The sequence below is a fragment of the Chanodichthys erythropterus genome, chromosome 23, assembly GCF_024489055.1.
Source record: "Chanodichthys erythropterus isolate Z2021 chromosome 23, ASM2448905v1, whole genome shotgun sequence".
Classification (NCBI taxonomy): domain Eukaryota; kingdom Metazoa; phylum Chordata; class Actinopteri; order Cypriniformes; family Xenocyprididae; genus Chanodichthys; species Chanodichthys erythropterus.
The window spans coordinates 29,379,784-29,393,206 of NC_090243.1; the positions used below are offsets into that span (position 1 = coordinate 29,379,784).

The 13,423-nt window shown below is 37.2% G+C and overlaps 1 protein-coding gene across 2 annotated transcripts in view; it reads right to left on the reverse strand.

Moving 5' to 3' along the window:
• Window positions 1–13,423, reverse strand: part of myo3a (myosin IIIA) — a 99,860-nt gene that overhangs the window by 14,048 nt on the left and 72,389 nt on the right. For both annotated transcript variants that reach the window (XM_067377901.1, XM_067377900.1), the window contains 10 exons: window positions 13,196–13,237; window positions 8,096–8,167; window positions 7,860–7,940; window positions 7,565–7,770; window positions 6,926–7,037; window positions 6,685–6,847; window positions 6,522–6,608; window positions 6,304–6,427; window positions 2,639–3,788; window positions 2,389–2,533 (listed from right to left, as the gene is read on the reverse strand). In XM_067377901.1, the coding sequence (XP_067234002.1) occupies window positions 2,389–2,533; window positions 2,639–3,788; window positions 6,304–6,427; window positions 6,522–6,608; window positions 6,685–6,847; window positions 6,926–7,037; window positions 7,565–7,770; window positions 7,860–7,940; window positions 8,096–8,167; window positions 13,196–13,237 (2,182 nt within the window). The remainder of the gene's footprint in view (window positions 1–2,388; window positions 2,534–2,638; window positions 3,789–6,303; window positions 6,428–6,521; window positions 6,609–6,684; window positions 6,848–6,925; window positions 7,038–7,564; window positions 7,771–7,859; window positions 7,941–8,095; window positions 8,168–13,195; window positions 13,238–13,423) is intronic.

Consider the following 13,423-nt stretch of genomic DNA (forward strand, 5'->3'; position numbering starts at 1 on the left):
CAGCTAATATAACCCTCAAATGGATCTTTACAAGATGTTCGTCATGCATGCTGCATGCATGCTTCGAATTATGTGAGTAAAGTATTTATTTGGATGTTAAAAGTTTTATTCTGAGTCTGTCAGAATAAAAGATTTGAGGCTGTCCTCCATGGCTAACGGCTATTGCTAAACTGCTGGAGAGATTTATAAAGAATGAAGTTGTGTTTATGCATTATACAGACTCCAAGTGTTTAAAAATGAAAATAGCGACGGCTCTTGTCTCCGTGAATACAGTAAGAAACGATGGTAACTTTAACATCATTTAACAGTACATTAGCAACATGCTAACGAAACTTTTAGAAAGACAATTTACAAATATCAGCAAAAATATCATGATATCATGGATTATGTCAGTTATTATTGCTCCATCTGCCATTTTTCGCTGTTGTACTTGCTTACCTAGTCTGATGATTCAGCTGTGTGCAGCTCCAGACGTTAACTGGCTGCCCTTGTCTAATGCCTTTTTATAATGTTGGGAACATCGTGGGCTGGCATTATGCAAATATTGGGGCGTACACCCCGACTGTTACGTAAAAGTCAGTGTTATGTTGAGATTCGCCTGTTCTTCGGAGGTCGTTTAAACAAATGAGATTTATATAAGAAGGAGGAAACAATGGAGTTTGAGACTCACTGTATGTCTTTTCCATGTACTCAACTCTTGTTATTCAACTATGCCAAGATAAATTCAATTTTTGAATCTAGGGCACCTTTAAAGTATTTTGGTAACGGGACATCTGATGGCACCCACTGACTTCCTTAGTATTTTTTTACTACTATGGAAGTCAATGGGTGCCATCAGCTGTCTGCACAGAAAAATCCCCAGAGTTAAATCAACTCTGCTCGGAGTACATATGGTCCCTCTCTAAATAGTGTTAAAGTAACACTGCAGCAGAGTTAAAGTTAATGAGATAATTAAGCAATTAATAAGGCTGTGACTGAAGTCAGTTGTAGTTCTTGTGTTTCTCTTTTCTTCAGTGATTCTGCTTGTTAACAGCAGGTGTTCATCACTAATGCACAACCATTATTTAATTAATTGCTTAATTATCTTAATTATCTTGTTAACTCCGCTTTAGTGTTATTTTAACACTATTTAGAGAGGGACCATATGTACTCTGAGCAGAGCTGATTTAACTCTGGAGATTTTGCTGTGCTTACCAACATTCTTTAAAATATCTTCTTTTTCTTACAGGTTTGGAACAACTTGGGGTTAAGTAATGACAACATTTTAATTTTTGGGTGAACTATCCCTTTAAGTGGTTTAACAAACATAGTCATATAAGTGTACTCACTTAAAGTACACCTAAATGGCCTTTTATTTCATTAATATTAAATTTAAAGTACACAACAAGGGCACATTCAATACAATTAAGTACACTTCTTTTTCACAAGGATGGGGAAAAGTTGTATAATTTTATTGCCTAAATGTTTCATTAGCCCCTTTCACACATACATATTTCCGGCTGAATTACCTGTAAATTATCGTTAAGAGATCATGTGTGAACAAGACCTTTTTAAAAATACCAGTAAATCAGTTCTGGCAATTTCCCTTTATGAGAAGCTGTAACACTACCAATAAATTATCAGTATGATGCAATGTGTAAACAAAGAACAGGATAACCGGTATGAGCACATACAAGGTCAGAACGCACTAATGTAAGAAGTCTGCTTTGGGCCAAACATAAAGCTCTGCCTGAGCCGTATACGGTAAGTTCTGCTGCCTTTAATTGTTTTTCTATGTAAACGCACTAAACGGATATCTGACTCTTGTACCACGACCCTGCCTTCTTTTCCAATCATCAGTGTTGCGGCTCTGCTTTTATTGAGTAGCCAACTTATAATGCAGTACTATAGTAACTATTATGCATCTCTCAAAATAGCAAATCCGCATTCTGTGTGATCATCCCCTTGTGTCTGTCACTCAGAAGTAAAAAACAAAACACTGTTGTCAAATTAGACAGATAGTAAAACCAAAGTGCATCTCATCCAGGTGGATGAAGAAAGCGACTCAGCATCAAACATCACAGAGTTCACCGTATTTTGATACTGATGTGTGAATGGTATCTTTTTGGTAAAAAGATGGACGGCACGTTTGTGTGGTAATTTTACGGTAATTTACTGCAATTACTGTGTGAAGGGGCTATTGTTTGATGATGCAGTAGTGAAGTGCACTGCAAATGTCAGGAAGTTTAGAAGACCCAAACAAGACAGTTTCCTGCTTAATTATCATGAGCCGGAATATGAACAAATCACATTGTTTTTTACACTTTTTGCTTCCAAACTTTGGTGAACCAACCAGTTTGGGGGAGGGGGTCAGGGAAAGAACAGATAAAAGTAATGAGACTTGTTTACCTGGTGGCTGATAGCAGCCCATATAGCCATTCATGGGTTGTCCTTTCACAAACATCCCATTTTTGCTGGGGTCGAGCTGATGGGCAAGGATGATTTCATTTAACTTCTTCTGCAGGGAAAGGTAATCTTCAGAAGCCTTGGAAACCTGAGCAAGTTATAAAGAAAAATAAATTTTGTGTAAAAGATAATTTGTGAAGAATATATATGTCTTAAATCAAGTCTCATATTTAAATAAATATATAATCAACACCTCTCTGAAGAGCGACTCCACTTCCTCGTCCTGTTTTTGTGATGTAGCTTTCAGGTTCTTTCTGTCTTTGTAACCTCTAAAATTGCTCTGGATTTTAATGGCTGCCTGCTCCTCATCGTATTGGCCTTCCTCAGCCGGTGTGTCTTCCTCTTCCTCTACCTCCTTCCGTTCCAGCTGAACATCTGTGATGTCCAGAACTTCCTCATTCTCCTGCTCCTCCACCTCTTGGGACATTTCTTGCTCTCTTCCTGTGGCTCCTTCTCTGTCAGCTCTCAATCTCTTTCTCTCCTTGTGACCTCTGAAATTGCTTTGTAAAACAGTTGCGGCATGTTCTTCATCTGCCCCTGATGGACTAGAATCCAGGTCTTGGTCTTGCTCAAGTTCTAATGGAGGAGGTGGAAAGTCCTCAATAACAATGTCTGGTTCAGAAGCATCTGAATTAGCCAGATCATCTTTAGCCTTTTTCCTTGGGATTTTGCCTTCATCCTGTAGTCTTTTACGCTCTTTGTGGCCACGGAAGTTGCTCTGAAGGACCACAGCAGCTTTGGCCTCTTCATCTTCTCCTGAGGGTTCAGCTGGAGCCTCATCTTCTTGTTCCATTTCCTCTGTGAATTCCATCAGTTCTTCTGGAGGTGGTGGATCTGGAATAGGGAGCTCCTCCTCAACTGAAGGTCTCTGTGTGTCCTTCTTCCCTCTAACCGGTATCTTACCCTCCTCCTGGAGTCTTTTACGCTCTTTATGACCTCTGAAGTTGCTCTGTAGAACAGTGGCTGCCTTGGCTTCCTGTTCAGGGTCCTCATCTCCTCCACCTGCAGCCTCTTCTTCAGTCTCCTTTTCTTCCTCTATATTCTCATGCCCTTCCTCTTGTATAGAATCCAAATCTTCTTCAGAAGTAAGTTTTTCAGGGCTGGATGAGGAAATGGCCAGCTCATCCCCGGTCAAGGTCTTATTCCGTTCCCGACGCTCCTTGTATTTCTTCCTTTCTCTGTAACCTCTGTAGTTGCTCTGGAGGACCACAGCAGCCTTTTCATCAGCATCATCCATTTCACCTCCTTCCTGTGGTGGCTCCTCTGAAACTGGACCATCTGCTTCTGATTGGACCTCTGCCCCTTCCTCTGTTTTCTCAGTCTTTTCCTTTTGCATGGCTTCTCTGTGTAAAACAAATCAGTTTATATCACCACAGCATTGTCAAATTCTTGATTCTATGTGTATCTGACTCTGACTGGTCGATTGCAGCATTAAGGGAATAATTCACCCAAAAACTGAAAAATATCCCATTATATACCTAATTATATCCCATTATTTACACCTAGGATGGCTTGGGGAGACTACATTATAGGATAACTTTCATTTTTGGGTGAACAATTCTATTAAGTGTCTAAGATTTTAATATATCCATTCATACATCTTCAAAAAAATGGTTGCCAGAAGTAGGGTTGTGGGGATGCTGGAGCCTATCCCAGCATCTTGGCCCATAGGCCAGTCTACTATACATTCACAAATACACCTATGGACAATTTAGAGTCTCAAATTCACCTATCCCACATAACTTTATATTGTGTGGAAAACCAGAGCACCCAGAGGAAACCCACGACAACACGGGAGAACAAAAAGAAAAGCCTTCTGACTCAGCCTGGACTCAAATTGGCAATGTTAAAGAATTAGTTCACTTAAGAATTAAAATTTCCTGATAATTTACTCACCCCTATGTCATCCAAGATGTCTTTCTTTCTTCAGCTTAAAAAAAAAATGAAGGTTTTTGAGGAAAACATTCCAGGATTTTTTTCCATATAGTGTCATTCACTGGGGTACAATGGGTTGAAGGTCCAAATTACAGTTTCAATGTAGCTTCAAAGGGCTCTACACGATCCCAGCCAAGGAATAAGGGTATTGTCTAACGAAATGATCGGTCATTTTCTAAAAAAAAAAAAAAGTATATACTTTTTAACCACAAATGCTAGTCTTGCACTGCTCTGCGATGCGCCACACATTACGTAATCATGTTGGAAAGGTCATGCGTGACAAAGGTGGAAGTACTGCGGTAGGGCTAAAAACTCCATCTCATTTTCTCCTCCAACTTCAAAATCATCTGACATAGTCAAATGACCTTTGCAAAAAAAAGGTAAAACAACTTAGTCTTTGCGCATTCGCTTTTTGTAGACACTGGATTGGTACTTTTGCCTATCATGTGTGACTTTTCAAACGTGATTACATAAAAGGGTGGTGCATCACAGAACAGTGCAAGATGTGCATTTGGTTAAAAAATATATAATTTATTTATTTTTTTTTAGAAAATGGCCGATCGTTTTGCTAGACAAGACCCTTAAGGTGATGATACACGGGGCAACTTTTTGAGCAATGTTGCCGTCAATGGGCAACCTGATGAGACACAGGGCAACAAATTAGGGCAACAGACAGTTGGCAGCAACTAATCAGAGAGGAGCAAATCTATTGCCAACTCAATAAATACTTTATTATAAACACTTGTTAGGCACTTTATTTCAACTTTTTCAAATATTTTCTTCATTTTTATTAAAAATAAATGCCTTTCCGATCTGATTTGTGACAGGAAAAGGGAGAAGAGCAGGTTCGGCAAAATGCGGATTTGAACCTGCGTCGATCGCATCAAAAGCTATTCAAATGTCAAACGCCTTACAGCCTACGCTACTACAGACATTGAAAAATCCCGTCTTTTTAGTATTTAACTGAAATCATTCAATAGCTTTATTACAGCATACACACATTACTTGTTGGTATTTTAAGCAATATATGAGGTAAATTCCCTGTTTTGGGTTGACGCATGACAACTTACTAGCGTAAAAAGATAAAAAAAAAAAAAAAACTGCCGCTGAGAGGCCGCCATCTTGTTTGAATTGTTTCTGAAATCTCAGAACCAGTCACGTGATCGGCTGCTAACATTCTGATTGGAGGATCTCAAAAAATTGCCCACAACCGATCTAACGTATCCAGATATAAATTTGTTGCTCATTCTCAACGGGAAAGTTCCCAAGTAACGTTGCTCGGCAACATTGCTCAAAAAGTTGCCCTGTGTATCATCACCTTTATTCTTCGGCTGAGATCGTGTAGAGCCCTTTGAAGCTGCACTGAAACTGCAATTTGGACCTTCAACCCATTGAACCCCAGTGAAGTCCACTATATGGAGAAAAAGCCTGGAATGTTTTCCTCAAAAACCTTAATTCTTTTCTACTGAAGAAGGAAAGATATAAACATCTTGGATGACATGGGGGGTGAGTAAATTATCAGGAAATTTTAATTGTGAAGTGAACTAATACCGGTGTTACTTCATGCCTTTTCATACCAACACAAGTTGGAATAGCTACTGTAATCAACACTATCTTGTGAATGTAGTAAAAATGGCCTTGCAGGACAGTATTCATTTTACGGTCACCATACATTATACCTTTTGTTAGATAGTTAGAGATTCTGGAGTTCCCAGTTAAATCAAGAAAATGAAGACAAAGCTTGGAAAAAGGAGTAATAAAAAGAGCAGTAAGGAGCAAGAATAAGAGCAGTTAGAAAAAGAGCTTGATTAGAGAGAATTAAAAATGACATTTGATGAACCTTTGACTGAATATTATAGATTTTGTTTGTCAGCAGATTCTTTAAGCAAATCTACAATCAGATGGAATAAGAATGGGTCTTACTTTTTCCTCTTAAAGCTCTTCCGCTCTTTGTGTCCCCTGTAATGGGCCTGGATCTTTGCAGCAGCTTTGTTCTTCTCATCTACTAACTCATTGTATGTCTGCCTTGCCAGATATCCTCTGCACACTGCATGAAGATAGTGTGATTTAGTGATTGTGTATGACTTCTAAACCCATTTAAAACAGTGTCTTCAATACTTTTAATGATTTGCTTGTCTTACAAGCTTGAAATTGGGTTAAAGCAACTTCAGACTTTGCTTTGCTTTTGTCATCAGCCACTCGTTTCCGAACTTTGTGTCCTCGGTATGCTAGAAGAAAGAAGATTTTAGAGCTGGTCCAACAGAGTATTGGACTTTTTGCATCAGGTCAACAACATGAGCTCACCTGATTGTAACACCACGGCACTTTGTTCTCTCTTTTCCAGCATCAAACGATATCGTCTGAATGCCATCCACCCCCGTACATATGCCTGGACTAGAACAATCCGGTCCGTGGTCTGCCTCACCATCAGATTCAGCTGCTCCGCATGATAGTACTTAAGAAAGACCTGGACACATAAACATTATACTTATGAGCTTTCTTGAACATCAACTGCAGTAGTTATTAATGCTTTTCTTTAACAAACCTTTGTTTTGCCCAGAACCCAGTTCTCTAGTTTGGCCTTCTCCAAAATAATCGCACATGTCTCTGGATTCATTGCTGGCTCTTCATTGGCTCTAAATGCTAATATAGAGTACCTGAAAAATCCCAATGGTTATTAAAATACTGAACATAACAACTGAGAAATTCTACATTCAGGAGGCAATCCCTTTTTTCGCCGGGAATGTGCTAATGCCAGTATTGGAACTGGTGGTCCACTATATGCATTTCCACAGACGAAAAGGTGCAGCTCCTTGTCTTTGAAACTTATTTGTCATATATTTTATCAACCATTGGCTGCTGCATCAAAGCCAGATTGTGATGGCATAATGGATTCTGAATTCAAATAGATCATGGTGGGCTATAATGGGTTTCATAATTGGTTTTGTGCAATGAAAAAGTTCCATGGATGTTCAGGTTCTTCATGGAACCATCAATGCCAAAAAAGAGCCTTTATTTATAAGAATGTAGTCATATAACATCATTGTTCAGTTCTCAAGTCAGTGGAAACACAGCCTGGTTATCAAGTCCCTTGGCAGGGTATTGACTCCAGCGCCAACACAGACACCATTTAGGTGGAAAAGGGGTTTATGCAAAATTGATATTGTTGGATCATCTGTCTGACCTCTCAATGAAGTTGTTGAAGAGAATGCGGTGAGAGTAACCCTGTCTGCGGATCTTGGCCGTCTCTAGGATTCCAGTGTAGCGCAGTTGGATCAGAACCTTCTCCCTGTCGAACTTGTGGGCTTGACGATCATTATTGGGTTTTATGCAACGCACAAAATGAGGTTGGCCTGCCACCATCTTTGATAACAGGTCCATTAGAGAATACTGCAAAGTACAGTGAAAAAAAGCAAGATTGTGAACAAGAGTGTGACCATTTTATTGGTTCTCATCATTATAGTCTTCAAAAGTCTTACTCTGAAGTAAGAGGCTACAGTTTGAGTCTTCATGTTGGTGGTCTCTCTGGGGTGATGTGTGCTGTCCCCTGTGCTCTCCGCCTGTACAGACACAAAATATTCAGCATATTGATCATGAAAATCTACAGATAATGGGTCTTTTTGTAAACATAAAGGGGGTCTTTTTATAAACATAAATCTGTTTATAATAAATTATTGCGTGTTGCTTCTTGGAGAAAAGTTATTCAACAAATCACCATGTGTACAGTGTCAACGGGCAAGGCAAGCATTGTTTTGTCATGGGTGGGAGTTAATTTCCGAGAAGAAGACTGAAAAAGAAATGCATAAAGATTGTGATGAGACAGTCTGATTTGAATCCAGGAAAGTATATCAAATTATTTTTTAAAAATAGTAAATAAAATAATAATATACATGAAATTAACTACATGAATCATTTGCAAAGCAATCTAGCAAGCATTAATTTAGGGGGAACTTATGCCAATCATCAGAAAGACCAAATTTCTTCTCTAAAACCGCCATGAATTTTTCACCATGGTGTTTTCGATATTGAACACAAAGCAGAATCACACACTGACACAGGTGCTTTTATTTTATGTGGGCTAAAATGGATGAAATCTTTCATGTGAAATTTTCTAAAGACAGCGTGCTTAAATATGCAAATGAATGGTAATGTATGCAGGTCTTCATCAAAGACATCATTTCAATATGTTTAAAACCCTCACTCATTTCAGAGTATAACCTGAATGAGAGCTCTAAGTAGCTCAAATGTTCTCTTAATAATTCTCTTAGGAATAATGACCTTAATGCTAAAAAATACAATTTGGAACACAAGTAGATGTTTTTTAAAAAACACACAACTGCACAGAAAAAATTCACAATTCTCCTTATTCCACAGGGACACTCAATTCTAATGCGAATTATATGAACTAATCAAGCTGCAAATGAGTCAATCTACAAATGCATTAGCTATTAGACAGCTGGTAGGGTAATGTGACATGAGAAGATACTCTTTCATTCTCACAGACATGTCATTTTCAAGAAATGGTGTCTCAACTAAATTTTACTTGTTCAATGTTCGATTCTCATAAAATAAGTCTACTAACTGTAAAAAAACTTTGCTCTCAGATTTAATCAAAAATAACTTAATTTGTGTTCTGAAGATGAACGAAGGTCTTATAGGTGTGGAACGACATGAGGGTAAGTAATTTAAGTACCCCTATTATGGATTTTTGAAAATTACCTTTCATGGAGTGTGTAACATAGCTTTAAGTGAATGAAAACATCCTGCGAAGTTTTAAATCTGAAAGTGCACCATATATAAAGTTATTGTCTCTCAAAAGTAATTAGGCTATTCTGCACAATGAGAAAAGCTATCTCGATTAGCATTGCATTATAAATATAATCTACTATTATGAATACCTGACATGGCATGAAGAACACAGATCAACCACATATCGTCACAATCGTGTATTTATTACTTTCAAAAGTGACGTTCTGTATGTTTATATAAATGATTATAGCGATGTCTGGTAGCCTCTGTTAGTTCTGTGTATGTCACATGACTGCCTCTTGTTCATGCTGTATTATTTGTGGACTAAAGGTGCACAGAGCGCCCTCCGGCTTCGGGTATGTGTTGGACACACAATAGTCAGTGTATACAGCGCTCATATGATGAAAACAGCGCGTTTTGGGTACAAATTGAATAAATATGAATCCTCTGTATAGAAAATTGACATAAACGTATGACAGTGCATCAATATTTCTCCAAATGTGCATGCTTTTAAGCTAAAAGCCCCGAGGGATGTTATTTTGTAGAGTTTTTTCATGATGATCAGAGTTTTTTTCTCAATGGCTGAAGCTGACGCTCATATTTCAATGAAAAGGTAACGACTCCGTTTCTCATATTCATAACTCCCGACGCATATTAACAAATAACGGTCACTATACGATGTTGAGAGTAAAATAAAGATTAAAAATTGAAGCTTGAGTCTTAGATCTTTTTAATGATGTATAGTTTGTCAAGGTAATTACATCAAATCTAACAGTAACTTTGAGCTAATTTAAACAAAGAAGCTTCGGTGCGTCGGCGTGACAGTGCTGGTTAACAGGTTAAAAGAGTCGTTTGTAAAACTTATCCTAAGCTGCTTCATTGTGACGTCAAAATGAAACATTATCATTTTGCCCACCCACTTATTTGCACGTGCAGACACCAGGGAAAACCTGAAGCCGCTGTTTCCGTGAAGAATTCGTCAGTGGTTCATCAGTGGATATCTTTACATCTATACCACAACAATATAGCCCAAACCTTGTGTTGTGTTCCCGTCACTTTACTGACGACTGCTTCTTCAACCTAAATGCGTTCAATGAGGGATTTGCAAGCCAGTTGTTAATGAAGGATGGGTCAGTACCCAGTTTATTTGGACCAGCTTCTTCCTCCTCTGAATTATGCTTCGCGCAGCTTGTAGGTCTCCGGCTACCCAGCTAACAGCAATATGTGTTTGTTCGCAATTGTCTAGAAATGTGTCACATGTTTGTCGTTGTCATTACTTGGAGTTATGATAAAGAATAGAGCAATACGTTGGTGTACAACTGTAGTGCTTTATCAATATGTTTCTGTGTTGGTCTAACGCATAGGGGAGAGCGGGGCACAACCTAATGCTTTTTGACTTTCTCAGTTTGTGTAAATCTACTTAGGGTTCAGAGAATTTATTTTGTTCCACATTAATTTCATACGTGTCTGGAACAAATATGTGGCTTTGTTTCATTAAAGGTGCCCTAGAATTAAATATTGAATTTACCTCGGCATAGTTGAATAACAAGAGTTCAGTACATGGAAAAGACATACATTGAGTTTCAAATTCCATTGTTTCCTCCTTCTTATATAAATCTCATTTGTTTAAAAGACCTCCGAAGAACAGGCGAATCTCAACATAACACTGACTGTTACGTAACAGTCGGGGTGTACGCCCCCAATATTTGCATATGCCAGCCCATGTTCAAGCCATTAGACAAAGCAAGTGTGAGCACCAGGGGCAAGGGAGCACGAGAATTAAAGGGGCCGCAACCTATATATCGGTGCATAGTTAATGATGCCCCAGTTAGGCAGTTAAAAAATGAATAAAAAAAAAATCTATGGGGTATTTTGAGCTGAAACTTCACAGACACATTCAGGGGACAGCTTAGACTTATAGTTCATCTTGTAAAAAGAAGTTTTAGGGCACCTTTAATACAGCGTATACTTTTTTGTTTATTTACCCCAAAAGAAGGGAAGTGAAATTGACAACATACCCCATAGGTGGGGCACATTGTAACATGTGATGGGGCATGTTATAACATGACCATACGACAACTAAAAATGTTATCTGATTTAATTAAAAAAATATACATGACAAACTTAAATATTTTGTCAATAAAAGATAAATAAAAATTTTTTTTTTCATATAAAATAACTGCATTTTTTTTAGAAATTCAAATTTAAATAATTTTGTGGTTTGACAGTGAACACGAGATAAATAGACGAGCCAGTATTATTTCTTGAAATAATATTTTCTGGATGTTCAGGTTCTTCCTCTCACTTTTTATTCATATTTTTTCTATGGTTTCTCAAAAGAAATTCATTAAAGTTAATTATGCCAGTTGTATTGTAACTGTATAGAAAAGCATAGTTCTAGTAGCGGGGCACATTAAAATGCAGTTTTACAACAAACCCGATCTGTGAAACTGGAATTTAGTGTTAGTGAAGCATTAAAGAACTATCTAAACTGCTAAATACCAGATTGGAGTTTAAAATAATATCAGATTTGTCTCATTTTAAATAAACACAAATGATATAGATAAAAAATTTGCTTAAGTAAGAAATTTACTTTTGCTATTGTTAAATAAATGTTCAGTGATATCTTACTAAGATTTATGAATTTTGGCACAATTTTTTTCTCTATATATTGTCAAGATGGCAACTAGTATATATGTTAAGTTTCTTCATGCTAGCGCTAGTGGAAGTATTTAAACCATGTGTGTTACAACAAACCCTGCATTAGTTTGTGCCCCGCACTCCCCTAATCCATGACTGTTTGTGTGTTTACCACCGAGCTGTGGGCTAGCTTCACTAACATAAACGCGAAACAACTTTCTTTATTTTTTTAGTCTTCATTTTTAGAACAGAGCGGAGCACCATCATTATTATAATACAATGTAAGTGATGCAAGCACTGTATACTGTAATCTGTGTTAACCAACAGAAGTCACCTGACTAATCACCGCAGATTAGCGTCACACAAACGTGAGGTTTGGAAAAATTAATTGTTGAGCGAATCGTTTGGATTCATTGAGCAAATAAAGTAAAAATAAATGCATATTGTAAGATAATGAAAGTGCTTTTTGACCTTGCATGCTTTTAAATCTGTTGTTGGGGACTTCCCAAAAAAAAATAGGAACCTTTCAAATGCCATAATTGGGACACTTTAAAGGCAGAATTTTCATTTTTGGGTGAACTAACCTTTTAATATTTATTGCATTATTTTAGTGTTGTGTGTACGGAAGAGGATTAGGGCCAAGCAATAATAAAAAAATAAAACCATCTCGAGATTAAAGTTGTTAAATTACGAGAACAAATTTGTTAAATTACGAATTTGTTTTCATAATTTAACATCTTTTTTCTAGTAATTTAATGAGTTTATTCTCATAATTTAATGACTTTATTCTCAACATTTTATCTCGACTTTTTTCTCAAAAATTTAATGTCATTTTTCTCATAATTTAACAACTTTTTTTCGTAATTTAATGAGTTTATTCTCAACATTTTATCTTGACTTTTTTCTCGAAATTTAACAACTTTTTTCTCGTAATTTAATGAGTTTATTCTCAACATTTTATTTAGACTTTTTTCTCGAAATTTAACAACTTTAATCTCGAGATGGTTTTATTTGTTTATTATTGCTTGGCCCTAATCCTCTTCCGTATGTGTGTTACCCTGATGGTGTTTATTCTTTGTGTGTATGACCCTTTGCACTTTCTATATATGAGTATTGGCTATGTTTTATCGACAGACCACTTACAGTGAACTTGATTATTGTGTTTTGTTTTATTTTACCACCTGTATTATTGGTTTCAGTTCATTTTAAGGTTGAATGATTCCTGGTACTTTGGGCATGAATTCTTTTTTCTTAAAAGTTCAGAACTATTTCAAATTAAACAACAAAAAACACCATTTCCTGAGAAAGACCCACATGTACACAAACAGAACACCAAAAACAGAGAGCACAGTGTCGGCTGGCAAGAGGCACATTTCCTTTAAGAGCACTTCTCTACTGTACAGCACAAATACTACAGGATCATTACCTCACTGAATGACACAGAACTGAACAACATAAGACCCTCCAACTTTAGATAGAAGACATTATAGAAAGGAGGAGTGGGAATTTCATTGATGGAAAAGTAAAAGAGATGGAGAGACAAAATAGAGTGGGAAAGAAAATGAGTAAAGTGAAAGCACTGGAGCTCCTATCAAATAAAACAGCACAACCTTGATCATATTACATATGAACATTCAAATTTACATATCAATAG